Source organism: Pseudopodoces humilis, chromosome 23 (assembly GCF_049639895.1).
Source record: "Pseudopodoces humilis isolate 2021_Gansu_Grassland_sample_001 chromosome 23, ASM4963989v1, whole genome shotgun sequence".
In the NCBI taxonomy this organism is placed as follows: Eukaryota; Metazoa; Chordata; class Aves; order Passeriformes; family Paridae; genus Pseudopodoces; species Pseudopodoces humilis.
Window position 1 is genome coordinate 915,111 of NC_142222.1, and position 18,890 is coordinate 934,000.

At 50.0% G+C, this 18,890-nt stretch overlaps 1 protein-coding gene across 4 annotated transcripts; it reads left to right on the plus strand.

The window, feature by feature from the left end:
• The first annotated feature begins 257 nt into the window (after window positions 1–257).
• On the plus strand, window positions 258–18,615 carry AKAP1 (A-kinase anchoring protein 1). Of its 4 annotated transcripts, none has more exons than XM_005525665.3 (11): window positions 258–387; window positions 10,061–11,690; window positions 12,918–13,051; window positions 13,557–13,683; window positions 13,938–14,068; window positions 14,151–14,328; window positions 15,035–15,185; window positions 15,819–15,886; window positions 16,785–16,858; window positions 17,333–17,398; window positions 17,530–18,615. In XM_005525665.3, exons 2-11 carry the CDS (start codon window positions 10,085–10,087, stop codon window positions 17,587–17,589), a joined length of 2,595 nt encoding a protein of 864 aa, XP_005525722.2. In that variant the 5' UTR covers window positions 258–387; window positions 10,061–10,084; the 3' UTR covers window positions 17,590–18,615. The 4 variants fall into 4 exon arrangements, with proteins under 4 accessions (XP_005525722.2, XP_014110572.2, XP_014110571.2 ...); XM_014255097.2 differs by lacking the exon at window positions 258–387 and adding an exon at window positions 751–872; XM_014255096.2 differs by lacking the exon at window positions 258–387 and adding an exon at window positions 6,414–6,913.
• Window positions 18,616–18,890: the final 275 nt, after the last annotated feature.

Sequence of the window (18,890 nt, forward strand, 5' to 3'; positions counted from 1 at the left end):
CACCCATCCCGCCACTACCGCGGGAGAAGGAGGGGGGGAGAGAGGCGGCGCGTCTGGACTTTCCCCGGCCTCGGCCACGAGAACGACGCCGGCCGAAGCTCTCCCCAAGCCTCAGCCGCGGGAACGACACCGGCCGGGGCGCTCCCCGGGCCGCGGGAACGATACCGGGGCTGTGGCGGCTCCGCTCCCTCAGGGCGCGGGGCGGGGCTGCGCGCGCGTGGGGCTCTCGCGGGACGCGGGGCTCTCGCGAGAGGGGCGGGGTGGGGCGGGGCGGTGTCGCTGCATGTCCGAGCCGGGCGGCCCGGCCGGGGCACGTGGGGCGGCACCGGTTCCGCTCCGGACCGGGCCCGGTACCGCTCCGGGCCCTGCTGCCGCGCCGGAACATCCGTGAGTACTGCCCTGGGCCGCTGCCCGCCCGCTGGCGGAGTGGCGGGGCCCGCGGCCGTGGCTGTCAGCGGCGGCGCTGCGGGGCGAGCTGAGGGTGCTCCGCCGCCGCGCTCCCGGCCGTGCCTCCCCCGGCCCCCGCGCGGGCCGTGGCGGGAGCGCTCCCGCGGCCCAAGGTCAGCGCTCGGGCCCCGCCGTGACCGCGGGGCCGCGGCCGGGGCCGGCCGTGCCGCAGCGCCCGGCGGGCGGGGGCCGTGCGGGTCGGGATGCGGGGCGGTGAGCGGCCGCGCTGGGCCCTGCGGTGCAGTTGCATGTTCTGCTCGCGGTTTCCCGGCCGGGTCGGTTCGCCCGTTCTGAGGAGAGTGCTGCGGCCGTGGCTGCCTGACGCGAGGGCGGGAGATGGCACGGGCGGTGCAGACCCGCAGTGACGATGAAGGCACCTTGTGCTGTCTGCTGTGTCTGGTCTGGCGAGCCTCGCCTGTGTTATGGTAATGGCCGTAAAAACTGTTATTAGCAAAACTTTTAATGTACTGTAGTGACTCCTTTTGTTTGTAAGCCAGCATGGAATATAGGCGGGAGCAAAGGAATTCAATTATATTGCTATTGAGGAAGTGATGTTGTAGCTTTGCTTCTCTGGGAGAATCCTTGTTGTTTCCTCGCTCTTCTTCCCCCTGATTGAAGCAAGGGAGATCTAAGTTACTCCTGTTCCAGAAATGGACAACTTAATCTGTGCCTGGCCGAGTTCTTTACTACAGTCCAGTAATTCCATGAGGCAATGGCCACAGAATGGACAAGTATCTCAGCAAGGGCATCCTCTTCATGGATGTTATCCATAATAGCAGGAAACAGCACCAAAAGCTGCATTTGGCTGCAGCCCATCTGTTGGGAAAAGTCAGGGGCTGTGGGATGGCAGAAATCGGGCCTTCCTGTGTTGCCGGGGTTGTGCTGCACCTGCCGAGCGTTATCGGGCCCGTGGACTTTGTCTCAGGTGGGAGGAAGCGGCTGTTGCTGGGGACGGTGCAGCGCTGGTGTCATTTTGCTGTGTGCCATTGGCTTTGTGGCTGTGAATGATCTACTGAGCACAGCCGGGCAACACGTGGAGTGTGGGAGTGTAGCGCAGCTCCCTGGGACCGGACCTCTCCTCGGGAGCGCTTGGGCCAGAGCTGGCAGAGCAGCTGAACAGAGCTTGCTCCTCTGCTGGCATCACTGTGTGACCCAGTTCAGGTCATTTAACCTCCTCGTTCTTTAATGAGGTGCTTGTGTAAGGGGTGAAGGACTAGGCAGTGACCTGCTGACCTGCTGTACCTGTCTTCTAGTGATGCGTATGGCCCTGTGACTCTGGAAAAAGGCAGCACAGCCTCACTCTGTGTGTCTCATTCTCAATCCCCTGGTGTTCTTGCTTGTGCTGCACAGTGCAAATGCATTGGAGGAAATGACAAGTCTCAAGAAGTGACAATTCCTTCTTCCAGAGAGAAGCCTGTAGAGCTTGAGCAGTGCTTAAAGTAGGATAGAATCCACTGGAGTCCATTCATGCATAGATTCCTGTCCTGGTCTTGCTCACCTGACAGTCCCTCAGCTTCTGCTTAAGTGTTTCATTGAGCTCTTGAAGGACTTTTAAAAGCTCTCATGGGGTTTTTGCAGGTCAATCTCTCACCACAATTGTAGCAGTGTCTTCTACATCAGGCTGTTTGCTCTCAGACATGAAACTAATGATATCTTGGGGCTGCAGGGTCTGTGTGGATGGCAGTGCAGGAACTCAGTTGTTAAGTGTGTTAGTAGCTGTTTTGTACTTGGGAGTGCTCTCCTTATTCACCCTTGGTTTAGAAACCCATCCTAGGAGCCAGATTCCTTCTTAAAGAATGCTGGAGATGCTTTGAGATACTGATACTGAAAATTCTGAACTGCCTAGAAAGCCTTGGCTTTAACCGAGGCACTCCACAATGTCTGAACTGAAGGAACAGGAATGCCCTCAGTGCCCAGGGTGTGAGGTGACAGGACCTGCAGCTCGGATCCACCACGGTTTGTCTGTTCCCAGAGGTGCAGATTCCCTATGGAGTTAACTGTGACAGGAGTTTGCTGCAGGAGTGCAGCCAAAGCTCTCAGAGCCAGCAGCAGTTTGATTTGTGATGGCTGAGACTCTCTTCTCTTCGAAAACATTGCAGGCTGGCTGCAGGGGGATTGGAGAGCAAGTGCACTTCTGCAGGAGCAGTTATCTGAAGAGCATAATGCTTTTAAAGCAACATAGCCCACTTATCTGTGCCTCTCATCGTTCGTGTGCACTTAACTGATGTGAAAAAATTATTTAAGTTATTTCTAGCGTCCAGAGAGCCTGTAATAGGATCAGGGCTGGTATCCCAGTTGCCCCTAGCAACATCTAGAGCTAATAAAAAGCATTAATTTCAGCATTAATTACTTATAATTGTTTCATGTTTCAGATCTAATGATTAGCCTTTTTAAAATCTTGATTTCTAACTGCAGTGCTTCTGTGGAGCTCTTAATGCAAATGGCTGGTTAGATTTCATGACGTGATGATTAACTTCAGGCAGCCATGCTCAGACATTCAGAAAAAGCTATTTTATTCAGCAGGTGTTTAATATTTCCTGGAAATTGAAGCTGTTGCATTTGCTTCTCATGGGGATTGCTAGAAGGGGAGATATTGCATGTCCCAAACTGCTTTTTCAAATAGTCTATCTTTAGCTGGTTTACTGTACGTTTTTTTATTGTCCACTAAGTGGGATTTGTTGGCTGGAAGCTGACTGGATTTTTGGGTCCTGTACATTACTGTTAGCAGAGATGAATATTTTATAAAAGATCATTTAAAGTCGTTCTTGAGCATACAAATCACTGCTGCAGACCTGTCCTGGTTGGGATTGCCTTTGACCTCTGCTGCCACCTGGCACTGAGGATGAGGAACTTGCCATGTGCTGTGGCTGGTTTTTGACTCTGGGTATAAATAGCAGCAGTTTCTGGCAGAAGTTCATAATTTTCATGTGCCTCTGGTATCAGAGGCCTTAGCTTTGCTTGGGAATGAACCTGGGAATTGGGAACTTTGTCTGGGACAAGGATTGCAATGTATATCACATGAATCTCAAGGTTCTCACCCTGTGCTTTCCTTATAGAGGAGCCTCTTTTGTTATGAACTTGGGCTTGTATTTGGTTTCTTGTTCAAATGTAGGGTTGGGAAGAATTCCTTGGTGTTCAGGGGTGCAGGGAAAATTAGCGCATCCCTTCCCTTTAGTATTTCAAGTGGAGGGTGGGCTCCCATTTCTCCAGGTGGAATACCTGTTCCATTCCTTGTGTTTCCTCCAGCTCCACGTGGCTGTAGGAAGGACACTTGATCTGTGTCCTGACTTTGCCTTTTAAGAAAAGCTGAGGAGAGTAGCCCGAGTTCTGCTGGGTGTGAGCTGCCCCTCGAGTGCTTTGGGCAGGGCTCAGGGGTGCTGGGGTGGTGTGGAGCACAGTGATGTGATCTCTCTGGTCAGGTTGGAGTGTGCTGTGCCACTCCTCATAGCCCTTGTTCATGCACACAAGTGTCTTCCTGCTCATTCACCATGAGTGGCTCTCAGTGAAGCCTTTGCTGTTCCCTTCCAGCACAGGTGAATACAGGGCGGCCTCCTCACTGATGTTTACTGTCCTCCCTCTCTGAGTGCTTCTGCAATTTCTCCCCAAGCCGAGCCTTGGCCACAAGGCTTCCAATCAGACTCCAGTGCTTTTTGCTTTTTTGCCTAAGCCTAGTCCAGTTCTTGTTTTGGGAAGCTGTTTGTCAAGGTCTTGTGGCTGTGCCCAGCAAACATCCCGTGAGCAGAGCTGCTGCTGCTCCCCAGATACTTGGGGAGCTGTTTGGTCTTTGCTGCTCCTGGCTCTTGCTGCCCTATCAGTGTGTTTGCTGTAAACCTTCCTGCTCTGTCTCCTTGAAAATTCAAGCTTGTTTTTTGTCTCCTGTGCAGAGTATATTGGAAGTCCTTTGTTAGTTTAGTCTCTGCTTTGTGGAAATTGATACAGATGCCAGGCGTCTGACTCCAGTGGCTGCTTTTAAATTTTCACTTATAAGCTGTACATGTAGTGGCCACTACACGGTGTTACCCATGGCAAGGGCTGCATTGGCTTCCTTATGTAGAAGGATACACAAAAGGCTGAGTATTGAATGTATTTATTCTGAAATTCTGGAAAATAATATGTTCTGTTCTCCAGCCTGAGTGAAAATGCAGAAAGAATGAAAAGATGATAAAACTTTTCCCAAATCATGATTTTTGTAATGTATTGATAGGTTATAAAGGTAATAACAGCTGCTTTGCCTGTACAGTGGGGGTACAGGCAAAGTGGTGCAGAAGCAGTTTTTGAAGTTTGCTCGAGTATCTGAAAGACTTTTCTGGGAAAGTGGAGGAAAAGCTCTCTTGTCTCCCTCTCCAGTAGAGGATTCACAGGGAGACACTAACTTAGGTGAGGAACCTATAAATAATGAAACAACTGGAGCGGGAAGTAATAAGATATCAAGAGCAGTACAGAGCTCAATAACCTGATAGGGTTAATGTTAATTACAAACTGTACATTCCTGCAGAGCAAGAGCACTCAAGGCCCTGCCTGAGTCCATGAGAGCACTGCTGAGGGTTGCTGGGGCTCAGTGTTTGTGTCCTTGTGAGCTTCTTGATAATTTCCAAAACATCTACTAAAAAAACCCTTCAGGTTGGCCAAGCTGATGCTTTTTATTGTAAAGCTCTAAGTGTGGAAATAAATAGGAATTGTTCCGAGTCCTGTTTGTTTGCACTGATCCAAAGGCTGCTGCGGGAGCTGTGCTGGCCAGGCTTGGGCTGCTGAGTGGGAGAAAGCACACAGAACCAACAGTCAGTGTGGCAGCTCCAGCTGTGAGGGGGGACTGAGCTCTTGTAGGAGCAGCACTGATGCTGATTACACTGAAAGCAGTTTTTATCTCAGAGATAAAAGACAGCCTGGTGTTAGTGGTGTTCCTTGTTCCAGAGCACTAGTTTAATTCTACATCAACCAGCTTTCTCAGCCTTTTAAGTCACAATTTATCCTTTTGCAAATAGGAGACTGCTGGTTCTTAAATATTCTAAGGTTGTGGAGTGGCTTCATTGGTGGTTTTCATTCAGAGAGGAGCCTGTTTCTTGGGCTCATAGCCCACGTTCATTGGGCTGTGAAAAGGTGGTGTTGCTTAAGGGATATCTCTTGCTGTTCCAGTCTTTCAGTGCTACTGTTTGAAGCAGAAATTGCTGCAGAGCACTTGCCTTTAATTAGCTAAGTGCAGGGAGACTTCCCTGTTGGCTTCTTTTAAAGTAAGTGCCACCCAGCTGGAGATCTTGCTGGCCTGGCTCCTACCTGTCTCTGGGTGTTTGTAGCACCTGAGTCATACAGTCTGAGCTGCTGGCTCTGGGTGGTGTTGGGTTTGATGGGGGTGCTCCAGGCTGGCCGGGGAGAGGACTGGGGAGGTTGTGGAATCTGGTGGCCAAGTGACACCCTGGTGATCCAGAGAGTGTGATGCAAAGGCTGGCAGGCTGCTGTGGCTTCACAGCTCCCTCCTGTAAGCTCAGGCCCAGGGCTGCTGCTGACCTGCCTGGGAGAAAACCCCTTGTGTGCTGCAGCTGGAACAGCTGGGAGCATGTGCTGCAACAGGACCTGGCAGGAGGTCCCTTCGCTGGGGATGCTCTGCCTCTTTCATCTTGTATGAAGCACAAAGAAGCTGCAGTTAGATAAAGCAGTGCCACGTGCCAGTTCAGCTTTCGATGAAAATATGCCTCATGCCAAGGATGGGTTATGTAAGTCCTTACGTCTGTTTCAGTGCAGCAATTTTTCTTACTTTAATCTTAACAGTAGGGCCTCCAGTTCCTTAGGTTTTTGTTAACCCCTGTTCTTATGCCTCCTATAAGGCAGAGCATGTGCTACCAGTTATTTTTAGCATGGAAAAATTTAAGAGCCCACGTGGTCCCATTTAGTTTGAACCGTGCCAGCCTGTCCAGTTCTCTTTCACCCAGATAGTATTTATTTCCCAAGTGCTGCTTCACTAACTACAGGGTTTATCTGAAGGCATCCTGGCCTTGCTGTTGAAGCTGCATTTCCAATTTGCTCTGTGATCCTTTAGGACGGGCTTTAATTCCAGCCTTGATTTCCTCAGCTTTCAGAGTTTGGAAACCTCTCAAGTGCAGGGGCAGAGGGAAGCAGAGGAGCCAGGACCGGCTGAGGGTACGTCCCTGCAGAGCATGGGGGTTCAGTCACTTGGGAGTCATCCTGGCCTCTCTCCTGGTGGAGATTCAAAGCAGCTCAGCTTCAGAACAGACCTCCTTGTGTGTAGAAAACCCTGAAATTCTGAGCAAGTGCTTGCTGAACTCGTCTTGGACCTGGAGAATGAATTATCTGGCGTCCCTGGGAACCTCGTGCTGCAAACATTTCTGACCTTATAAGGCTGTGAGTTCTGAGGGCTCTGTGTCCTGGCCAGGAAACAAGGTGGCTTAGAACTGCTCTGGGACCCTAATGTAAATTAGTAGAGTGAATTGGCTGCCCTTGGCTTTTTTCTCAGGTAGGTAATATGTGCGTTCTTTCTTGTCTTCATCTCCTTGCTCTTCACCAGCAGTTTTCCATAAATCAAGTCAGGACGCAGACTTGGAGAGTTGACTGACCCCTACTCTCCCCTTGGTGCCTTGATCCCATCCTGACATGCTGTGGGGTTTATTTAGCGGGTTGGAGAAGTCTCATACCCTAGCAGCAGCTCTCCAGCCCCATGATACAAGGTGTGACATTTAGGCTGGATTCCCGGCGTGCCAGAGGGAAGTGGAAGTGGCTGGTGCTGGGGTGGGTGCATACAGTGCGTGAGCTCCACGCTATTTTTGGTGCAGGACTGTTGGGGCCCTGCCTCTTGGGAATGGTGCTGGAGATCCAGCGTTTTCTGGGGGTTCTTGCTCCTGCAGGCTGCTCCTCTCCTGCCCAAAGCCTCTGGAGCTGCTGCATTTCCCAGCTGGCTCCTCCTGCCCAGAGAGCACGGGGCCTGCTGGGCCGGGCTCCCTCTCGCTTGGCAGTGCTTGAGGGCATGTGATTTGACAGTTTGCCATTTTCTGTCCTGCTGCTGGCAGGAAAATCCCAGGCTTTCTTCCTCCAACGTGTTAAAAGTGATCTCGTTGCCACTGCAGTCCTGAGCTGGCTGTCAGATCGGCAGCAGGGAGGAGGTGGCTTGGTTGCTCTGGGACAGGTTGGGAAGTGGCTGTGGGCTTTTGGAGTTCTCCTGGGGGGGAAGCGGAGGAGGAGCAGTGTCACAGCCCTTGGGATGGGCAGGTTTGATCTGCTGACCTCAGGCATTGCACGCAGCTGGGTTGTGACCAGCACAGCAAGATCCGGCTGACAGAGCCTTCCTGGCAGGTCTGTGTAAGGAGATGTTTGTTGGTGTTGAGCTGTTCCCCAGCCAACCCAGCACTCCGGGATGTCTGCTGTCATCTCGTGCAGAGCCACTGCCTTTCAGCCTGCTCTGACTGATGGGAGGATGTGGAATTCCCATTTAACATGATCCTGGTAGTGATGATGCTCTGGCTAAAATAATAAATCAAAAACATGAAATCAAATGAGTGTTGCAAGGAGCTGTCAGCTAATCCAGCAGTCCCCACTCATCCAGGTATCACAGAGGATCTGAAGATCTTTATCCTAAATGATGATAATGTTCAGAATGACTCAGAACTGTTTTGTCTGCCAGACTTTAGGACAGTCTTGTCCCACTGGGGCATCCTGCAACTGTCTCCCTGTGCTGCAGACTTGTGTGGGACTATGGTGTGGACAGTTGGTGCAACTTAGTAGGAAATCAGATAATAATAGGGCTGTCTGTTTAATTGGGAATGCTTGCTGGGAATGGACTTATGTGAGCTACTTTAATTTTGGTTTGTAGTATGCCTGAGAGACAGCTTGTAGGGCAGTTCTGCGTTAATTACAACAACTTGGGCACGCAGCAGATGAGCACTCACAGCTCACAATGTGCCATTGTGCTGGGCAGCATAAAGGGGGACCTTTTGTCTCGTGACAGACTTTACCCTTTCTGTTTGCTAGCTTCCAAACACAGAACAGCCACAGTATTGCATAGGTTTGTTGGTTTCTTAATTCCAGGATCCCAGATGTTGCCATTACCAGAGGATTCACTCTCAGCAGTGAGCCCTGCTCACTGACTGCATACAGCCAGCTGGGAGTAACTGGGATTTAGTTACTTCTTAGTTATTTAGTTTATTTAATCAGATACAAATGTCTGATGAACACACTAGTCTCCCGTGCAGAACATAAATGCTTTATTTATGATGGACTGGGAATATTACCAAACCTAAATTGTGTCTGCAGCTGACCTCTCATTTGGGATTGAAAAGCAATTTTCTAGTTCCCACTTTTGCTATTCGTTCATTCATTTGTGTGCCTCAGAGTCTGGGACCTGCAGGAAGCAAGGCAGGGTCTGAGCTAGTGTGGGTGAAGTTGTGTGGATGCTCCTGTGGAACAGAGTGTGTGGCTGGAGGAGATGAGAAATCTGGGGTGAATATGAAATTATCTGAGGCTCTGACACTGTGTTTGAGCCTGAGGGAGGCATGGTTTTGTCCCTCAGCTAGAGTGTCATCAGCCCCTTGTGGAGATTGTGGCCTGAAGGAGTGTTGCACAGGGAGCTGTGGTTGGGGTGTTAGTTCTGATAACAGAAGGGGTTTTTTGGTTGAGACACACTGAGCTTGGGGCCAACTGCCTTGATTGTCCTCTCTTGTCATAGAAATATTATGCTTCTAAAGAGGAACCTGATAATGCTCTTTCCCAGTGGGTGGCTCCCATTTCTAAGACTTTGCTATCTCCTGAAAACAATCTTTATTTTTGTTGCTTGCTGGCAAAAGTCTTGAGGGCTGTTTGGATTAAAGCCTGTCTGTGTAAGCACTCTCAGACACATGGTGTTTTGCTTTAATTCCTGTGCAGTGAGAATATAAACTGTAAGTGCTTTGCAGCAAGGCTGTTTGGGATGTAGTAACAGTTTAGCTTTGCATTCCTGTTGCAGACCTTCCTTAAGGAAAAGGAAAGGCATGGCAGCCCTGCCTCGTGTGACCCAGGTGAGGCTTGCCAGTGAAGGAGCACGACTGGGTGTCCAGGTGGGAAAGAGGTGCTAGGTCTTGCAGAGGAAAAGGGAGAGCTTTTGAGTCGGGAGTGGCAGCTGTCCGTGGATTTGGATGTAGAATAAACTTTGGAATTGCATTCCTAAGGCTTTATAGAAGTGTGTGTTGTCAGACTCCAGAGCCCTCAGGGGTGTTAACTTTCCAGGGGAGAGCTGAGGAGCCCTGCCATGTGCCAGGCCTGTGCCATGGAGTGCTGTGGTCCAGCTGGGCTGTGAGCCCAGCCTGGTGCTGGAGGAACCTGCTGTGCTGGAGGCTGTCTTGGGGGCAGGACTGACCTGCAGAGCTGTGAGGCAGAGGAGGCAAGGGGGAAATTAAGTGCAGAGATGAGGAAGGGTGAAATCATTGAGTATAATGATGAGACATGTCCAGATATCCCTAGTCTCGGATAAGGATCTTGTTCTGCGGTGTGCTGGCAGAGCAGAGATGTGAATTTCTAGAGCAGCTGGAAAACGAGCCTGACCATGCTAATTGCAATACCTCAAGGCACTGACAGGACCTAAGCCTTCCTGTCACCTTCCCTGTGGCTATTTTAACATGATTTCTGTTTCTCCTAGGTGTAACTGCTGAAGCTCTGTAAGATGGCTTTACGCTTCCGCAATTTCGTCCCGTATGCCATTCCTGGAGTGCTGGCACTTCTTGGCTGCTGGTGGATCTATTCCTGGAGAAAAAAACACTCAGGCTATCGCAACAAACAAGCAATAGCTATTGAAAGGGAGAAGCGGGAAGAAGTGTCAGAGAGTGATTCATGTCCCAAACCAGAAGCATGTGTTCCTCGAAGACTGCCTCCTTTGTTGGAAGAGGTGTGCCTGGAGAAGCCAGCCCCAACCTCCCTGCTGTCCGCAGGACCAATGACGCCCTCTCTCCTGCACCCAGCTCACGAGGGGCCGGATCTCTCACGGGACCTCCCAGACCTGTCTGCAACGACAGCTGGGCCTGGCACCTGTGAGGACGACAGTGAACAGCTGGAATCAATAGGATCTCAAGGGGGAAGCGGTGTCCCTGCTTGTGCTTCACTCCCTCTGCTCGCTGAGAGCACGGAGTGTGACCGGAACGCGGTGCTGAGCCACACACTGGGACAGGGCTTGGGGGCAAACCAAGGCCAGCAGCCACTCCTGACACAGGAGTCTTTGGGAGCCAGGGAGGACATCTGCAACACAGAGCAGTCGGATGAGTCTTCATTTAAGCCCCCTAAGGAAAAGCAGATGTCAGGAATTGTGCAGTCAGATAGTGGCTCTGTGACAGCCTGTTGCTTGGGATTGGAGAAAGAAGCCAATGCCCCACAAGCCTTTCTCAGTGAAGCTGAAGTTGTATCAGGTCACAAGGATTCTGCAGTGAGTGTGTTACCAGTGAGTTCAGAGTCTGCCTGTCCAAAGCAGTCCAGGGAAGAGGAGATGTCCAAGTCAATCACTGGTACTATACCAGTGTGTCAGAAGGACACACAGCCAAAAGGAGATGAGTTGGAAAGAGAAAAGATTGAAGTGAGTTTGGACAAGGAAGTTGAAAAAATTGAGCAAGTAGCAATACAGATAATTTCCAAGGTCATTTTGGCAGCAACTGAGGAAGTGCTGTCAGGTTCTGTAGGCAGTGCATCTCCTTGGCTCTGCCAGGCCACTGCCAGCCAAGCTGAGGCTCCTCTGGGGATGGAGAGTGTTGCTGCCTCTGATCAGGAGCTTGTGGAAGGAGCCACGGCAGCCAATGTGAGCGTGGCTGCGGGGAGCAGTGCAGAGGAGCAGGGCCAGGGTGCAACAGATTGTTCATCACACGGCTGTTGGTCCAGCCCTGTTCAGGGAAACACAGAGGACTGTCAGGTGAAGAGCTGGGTGTGTGGGGAGTCCCAAGGAGTAGATCGGACTCATGTGGAGAACTCTCTGGAAGAGTCACCTTTGACCATGGAGGACTCTGGGTATGGCACACACACACCCGGAGGTGGGACAAGTGTAGAGGAGCCCCTGCAGAGCACAGTGCTGTCTGTCACATCAGACCAGCACTCGGACTCACTGAGCACATCCTCAGCCCCAGACACATCTGCTGAGCGGAGCTTGGTACCAAGGGAGCCCCCCTCTGCTCCAGGGCTGCCCGAGGGCAGCACAGTGCCCTACAGCAATGGGATTCTGAAAGAGGATGGGCCAGACCTGAGTCAGGAGTGCAGCAGTGCGCCAGGGACGGATGGAGATCACTCAGAAGGTAAGGAACTGAAAAATCCTGCTGCAAAAAACCGAGCATTGCTGGGGAGGGAGCACCTTGCAGGTGTGAGACCTCATACCAGTGGTTTCTGGTGACCTCTGGGTAGCCCTGAGTGCTTACCTCTGATTATGGGCTGCTGATGACAGGTGAGGCAGGTTCTGAGGTGCTGCTGGAGGAGCCAGAGCAGAGCTCTGATGAATTGTGATAAAATCAGCTGGTTGTACAGCAATTACCCTGAAGCCTTTTTGTTCAGAGGGGCAGATGCATGCCAAGAAATCCCAACAGGGAGCAATGTTCATGGATTCCCCCATCTGTCGGTGTTGCTTTTCCCTTGTAGATGTTAGATGATGTGTGCCTGGCACAGTACGTGCAAAGCTGTCTGGGAAAACATTAGCCCGTGTGACCTTGGGGATGGATGTTAAAATCCTTTGTAGGACCCTGTGGTGCTAACAGCCCTTAATGACAGGGGATGTCTCTTGTAATTGCTGCAAAGCAGTTGGAATGCTGCTTGTTGCAAGACATGGGGTTTGAATTTGCCAGCAATGAAGGACTGAACCCACAGAATGTTTTCACTAGTGAGAGTAACCCCAGAAAGAGAGTGGTATTGCCTTCTTGTGAATTCTGGTGTGACAGGAAGGTCCAGGAATGAGTTGTGGAGCCTGGTGGCACTGAGACACTGAGGGTGGGGAGAAGGGAATACAGGTAAAAGCTGATACAGTGGCAGTGTTGGACAACAGGTCACCCAGCTGACATTCACGTCCAGGCTGTGAGTCTTAAATCTTCCCTTTGCCTACAAAGCCAATGCCAGCAGCTGCACCCTTGGCCTTTCTCAGCCTCTGCACTGTGTTACCAATTAAGATGTGCCAAATGTGAAGCAGCTGTTGGGTTCATTTTTCTCTTTGGTCTTTCACTGGATGGTCTGAATACTTGCAAGTGAGGATCTTCATGCTTCTGCTTGGTAATGGGGAGGAAGGACCAAGCTCATGTGACACTGGCTGTAGCTGAGATCTGGTCGGGGGAAGCTGTTGGAGTTTGTCCCTTTCCCAAGCAGAAATGTTCCTGGTTTAATCTGATGGCTTGGGACCAAAATACACTTCAGCCCTTGCACCTTATTTCTTCAAATTTGGGCAAAAGGCAGCCCCCTTCTATGCCTCACAGTGGGCATACCTGGCACTGGTGTCACTCTGCAGCCCTTCTCCTGTCTGAATGCTTGTGCCTGTCTTGTAGGTTCAGATGTAAATAGTGTGGATTTTGTGGACAGTGGCAGTGCCATGAGGAAGACAGTGGCTCGCCAGAACGCGAAGCTGGAAGGAGGATCCAGCAAGCCAGACTTCGTTATCTGGGAAATCGAGGTCCCAAAGGTAACCAGCTGCTGGCCTGCTCACCATCCTGCCCTGCCCTACACAGCCACCTCCTGGTCTGGTGCTGGCTCTGTGCCATTCCAGGGAGATCAGCAGCAAGTCCAGGAGGACTGGAACATTCTGCTCCCATTAGGACTCACAGGAGTGAAGAGCCAGTGTACAACTGTGAACAAGCAGCACTCCAGGGCTACACCCAGGGGAGTGGTGCTTGTTGAACTTGTTATTCCCCATTATCTTCCATCCAGTGTGGGAGTCAATCCTTTGGTAGCATCCAGGAGGCTTTGGGGGCACACAGGTATTAAGAGCAGGGAATTATCAAAATGAGCTGTGCTTACTGGTCTGGACTCATCCCAGACCAGCTGAACTCTGCACTGGTCCAGCACTGCCTTGTATTTATCCTGCCTGTGATAGAGGCACTGAGAATGTGGGTGATGTAAACCACAGAGAACAGGGATGTTTGATCTGCGTTTCTCCTGACTGTTGCTTTCTTGTCCCTTTCCTGAAGGAATTAGTTGGCCGCTTGATTGGCAAACAGGGGAGGTTTATGAGCTACCTGAGGCAAGCGTCTGGTGCCAAAATTTATGTCTCAACACTACCTTACTTCCGTGACTCCCAGGTCTGTCACATCGAAGGTGAGTGGAATGTGTCTCTGTTCATGGTCTAATGTGTATGTTGCGGGGGCTTAATTACATGAGCGAGGAACTTATTTGATTTAGTGGCTTCTGAGACCAGTGCTTTTCAAAACTCCTCTGGGCAACCTGTTAAAACTTACACTGTTGAGGTAGAGCAGGACAATCCTGGCAGTTGTATTTCTTCAAGTGACAGGACTGGAGATATCCTCAGCATGCCCATGCTACAGACTTCTCATAGGATTTTTGTCTTCCAGGGACCTCACATCAAGTAGAGAAAGTCCTGAGCCTGATTGGCAAGAAGTTCAAAGAGCTGTGTCTCACCAACATCTACACCCTCCCTCCGCCAATGCCGCTGCCACTTCACTCCCTGCTCGTGTCTGCCTGGGTGAGTCCTGGCTCTGGCTGTGCTGGGGCTGGAGCTTGCATTGCCAGGAACATTCGTGACAGTTTTTTCCTCCCCATGGCAGCTGTTCCTTCCTGATGGAGTCACTGTGGAGGTGGTGGTGGCACACCAGGTGGATGCAGGGCACATGTTCCTGCAGCAGCACACGCACCCCACGTTCCACGTGCTGCGCAGCCTCGACCAGCAGATGTTCGCCTGCTACTCTCAGCCCGAAATTCCAACCCTGCCCACTCCAGTAGAAGGCAAGTCATGGATGCTCACACATTGTTCTGTTGAGAAAGTTCTGGGCTTCTGTGCAAACCTGTTGTCCCTGAGTCAGGCGTGGGAAGCTCCCAGTGGATGAAGATGTGATAGCTCACGTGTCATCTCATCTTTAAGCTGCTGCCAGAGTACAGATGTTGCTCTGCTCTCTCTTACCCTGCTTGTCCCTGGAGTATCTCCCGAGCCACGTAGCTGCATGTTGAAATTCAGAGTGAGATCAAGCCTGTCTCAGCTTATTTCCAATCAACCTGGCATCTGGGGTATTTCTGCTGACAAAGTGTGGAGCTGCTCCCACACCTTCATAGTGTCACTGTGTCCGTGTCTGTCACCGTGTCTGCATCTGGTGTGAAGTGAGGGGTGCATCATGTGGAAAGGGGTTGTGTCTTCCTTTGTGGAGACAAACCTTGCTGTTACTGCCCAAAGGCTGGAAGGGAACTGGGTACCTGGGCAGGGCAGCTTGGTTGTGGCAGACAAAGCTGAGAGTAAAACCCACCAGTCCTGTGTAGCAGCTGCAGGCCTGCTGTGCTGGGGCTGTGGGGGGTGTTGGAGAAAGATGGAAGCAGCCTCAGAAATGCTGTTGGCTCTCCATAGATAATTGCTCATGCAGTTCTGCTCATGCCTGAAGCGCTGATTTTTGGAAATCCACTTACCCTGAGCCTTTCTTCTCTGCGCTCTGGTGTTTTGCAGTTGGTATTATCTGTGCAGCTCCAGGCCTGGATGGGGCATGGCTCCGGGCTCAAGTCATCAGCTACTTCGAGGAGACCGATGAAGTGGAGCTCAAATACGTGGACTATGGAGGATATGATAAAGTGAAGGTTGACACACTCAGGCAAATCAGGTCTGTAGATCCTTTCCCATGGCCTGAGGCCATGTCTGCCTCAAATCCTAATTAGAGGAGTCTATACAGTTTGAATTCTTAAAGGTTTTTCCACAGCTGAAGTGGGAAATGCTGGAAAGGTTTCAGCTCAGCAATGAGTGTGGCTTCTTGGGAGCACAGCCAGCTCCTGCAAGGCTTTTTTGAAGAAAGGGGAGAGGAAATGGTGCTTCAGTGTGAGAGCTGAGGAAAAGGATGCCTTCAGGAGGCCTCAAAGTGATTGATGAGCCAGAAATAAGCTCCCAGTTCTCGATTCTCTGACCCCACTGTCTGGGACAGCCATGTTGGATCAGGGGCTTCTTACAAAAGCCCATTAAATATTTGATTGTGCCCCAGAGCTGGGAGACAGGCAGCACAGCCTCCTTGATGGAGGTGGGTTTTGCTTAGAGCCTGATCCAGCCTTGGCATGTTAATCAGACAATTTATTGCTGTTCTTAGATTGCTGGGAGAATTGTCTGTTTTTTATTTTTTTTTTGTTTGACTGTCATTAATTTAAAACTGAATTCCTTTAAGAGCAATTTGATTAATCAATGTCACATTGAAGAATGTAGGAGTGATTTAAAGCCCTGTTCTTACTCTGATCCTCTTTTCTTTAAGGTCTGATTTTTTAACACTACCCTTCCAAGGAGCAGAAGTTTTACTTGACAATGTGGTGCCGCTTCCAGGTAATGGAGCTCTTGATGTACTGTTGGCCCTTCTCCTGCAGGTTTCCATGGATGCCAGATGTGTCCAAGCCATGATTCTGTCTAAACCTTCTACCACCTATTGCCAGTGCAGCCTCTGATGTGACAAGAGGAAGGATTGGAAAAATTGTATTGTATTCTTCTAAATGTGCTAGCATGGCATAACCTGTCAGAATCCAGGGGAAAGATGATAAATGTCCAGGCTTTTTACTGCTTGGAGGAGAGAATGAATTACTGTCCTAAGCAGCAAGTTGGCAGGACTGGCAGGGTGTAGGTGCAGTAATTGTAGCTGCTCTAATTCTTCTGTCATAGAGCTGTTGTAAATGCAAATTCAGTTTTTAATCTGCAGACGAATACCTGACAATTTCCTCCTGAAATGACGGATTTGTAAAGTTCTGTGTTGAAACGCCAGGCCTGCAAGCACTGGGAGAATGTCAGTCACAGCCTAGAAACACTTCAGTTTGCTGGTTTTTGTCTTTGGCTCAGGTGCTGGGCACCTGTGGTACAGACACTTTGGCTTCCCAGTGCCAGGAGTGCCCTCTGTGCAGGGTCAGCACAACCCTGAGGGACGTGAGCTTAGTTTATTGAGGATCAAAACACCAATGGCAGCTCCAAGGTGCTGCAGGAATGTACTTTGCTGTCTTTAAAGCCTCCTGAATGATCAGCTGTTTGTGTCCACACAATTATGGCTGGCTGCTGTTGGAAGCTCTTCATCCTTTCCCTGCAGAACCAACAGCTCTAGGGATGGGATCAGCTGGCTGTGAGGGTTCTCAGGCCCAGTGTATGTAGGAGGACAGAGAATATTAGCTCAGTAGTTCTTTCTGGCCTTTAAAGTCCATGAAAGACCTCATTTGTTTTCTCTGCTCTCCTTTGCCCACAGATGAGGATCACTTTTCCCCTGAAGCTGATGCCGCTGTCAGTGAGATGACCAGAGGTGCTGTCCTCGTAGCGCAGGTACAGCACATGTCTAGAGAAGTCTTGTTGCTGGTGGCAGTGCTGGTGTCCTCTGCCCTGCACTCTGTTACATAAAACCCAAAGCCAGGCTGCCAGCCTGGCTCCTGGGAAGTCCTGGGGCTGGGAAGGGATGAGTATTCCCTCTTGTTTCTGATGCAGGCAGGAGGAAGGAAACCTGGATGGGTTTACAGAGCACAACAGGGCCTGGTGTCCAGCAGATCCGGGGTCCCCTGGATCTGCACTGCTTTGCCAGTCCTCACTGGTTTTGCACCACGGGCATGTGGGATCTGGCTCCAGCTGGCCAGAGGCAACACTGGGACATTGATGATGTCCCAGAGACTTCTGCAGGCAGCACCTGCTCACAGTCCAGAAGTGCTCACCTCTTCTGAAGTGCTTCTGGTAGTGGCTGTAGCTGTCCATGCAAGTGAATTGGGACCAGAATTGCTGCACACTCATGTTTTTCTGTGTTTCCAGGTCACAAATTATGACAGTGTCACAGGGCTGCCACTGATACAGCTGTGGAGCTTGATGGGAGATGAGGTGGGTATATTGATGTACATGCTGAAAACTCCTTAATCATAAACCTTTTATTGTTGACTAGGAACTTGCAGAACACGTTTGTTGCTGTGGCTTGTGTTCACTTACCTGCTCTTTGGGTTTTTTCCCTTTAGGTGGTGTCAATAAACAGGACTCTGGTGGAAAGAGGGTTTGCTCGGTGGCTTGACTACTAGCAATGTCCTAGATGCCTTGACAACTCTTTCTGCAGAGAAAAAACAGAAGACAAAATCTTGTTTTGCACTGTTACAATTCGGTTTGGCAACTTCCCTGGAGGAGAGCCCTTCACGCCTGCCTTCGGAGTTTTGTGGTCCATTGAAACACCTTTTGCTCAACTGTTACCATTTCACTAGAACAGATACCTCATCTCCTGAAAGGGGGTGTTCAAAGCCATAATGACAGATACTGTAGCTTTAAAGCAAAAAATCCTCCCTGGCCTCTGCTCAAAATTTAAATGGAAAAAATCTAAAAGCCTTGGGGGTGGCTTAAGGCAAAGGCCCCTGCAATGGTAACCACGCTTTGGTTCCGGCTGTGTCGCGCCCCACAAAATCAGTGTCTGCTTTTCCCAAAAGTTACATCGGTTGTCCTCTTTTTAACAGCCTGCCTATGAAATTAATGAATGTTATTAAGGAATTTAATGTTCAGTTATGGATTTTTCTGTATTGTGCCAGTAACCTGCACAAACAGCATCCATCTTGTGTCTTCCTTGTGCCGGGAGGTGGAAGAGTTGCGTTCTCGTGTCTCACTGCAATCATGGATTTTAGGCTTGATCTGCTCTCCCTGCAGGGGCTTGGAGTGCAGGATGTTACCACTACAATTTTTGCTCTGAAATGTCATGTATTTAAAGAAAAGAAACTGCTTGCCAAGCCCAATTGTAGTTTATATTTTTCTAGCCGTGCAAGTCTGTAAATATATATTAAAAAAAGTCATTGTAATATTTTGTACAAGAAAAACACTGGAAACAAAGGGAACTTTACAGAAACTTTTTCACACCAAAATGTCCTATTAGGTAGAACTGATCTGGAGTTCATTAGGGTAGCCAAATTATTTGGAGCATCTGAATGTTGGGAGTGTTTCAGCTCTGCTGTACGAGGATTAGTGTCCCCTTAGGTTGCTGTCTGGTTGGAATTGTGATCGCTGCATCCTTTGCTATGTTGCTGTACAGATCTGTTTAAAAAAAAAAAAGTAACAACTTGGCATTACTCTTGCAGTGGTGTTCTCTCTCAATTTTTTTTTTGTTGCTTCTTTTTAGATTTCTATTATGTATTTAAAATTTTGCTCAAGTAATTTAAGCTGACTTAATGCTCTTAAAGACATGCCCTCTAATGTTATCATATTAGATATGGATTGAGCTGGGATTTATTGCTGGCAGAGGAGACACTTGCCAGAAATTGTTGATGTAGTCAGTTCTCAGAGCTGCTTCAGGTGTTTCAAGGATGTGCTCACATCCTGTGAGCTGACACGCCAGGGCATCGCA

Excerpts from the sequence above, each read along its gene's own strand:
- AKAP1 (XM_005525665.3), top strand. The coding sequence starts at position 10,085 with ATGGCTTTACGCTTCCGCAATTTCGTCCCGTATGCCATTCCTGGAGTG. Across the intron at positions 13,684-13,937 it reads CCAGGTCTGTCACATCGAAG|GGACCTCACATCAAGTAGAG; the intron begins GTGAGTGGAATG and ends TTTGTCTTCCAG. Across the intron at positions 17,399-17,529 it reads GGAGCTTGATGGGAGATGAG|GTGGTGTCAATAAACAGGAC; the intron begins GTGGGTATATTG and ends TTTTCCCTTTAG.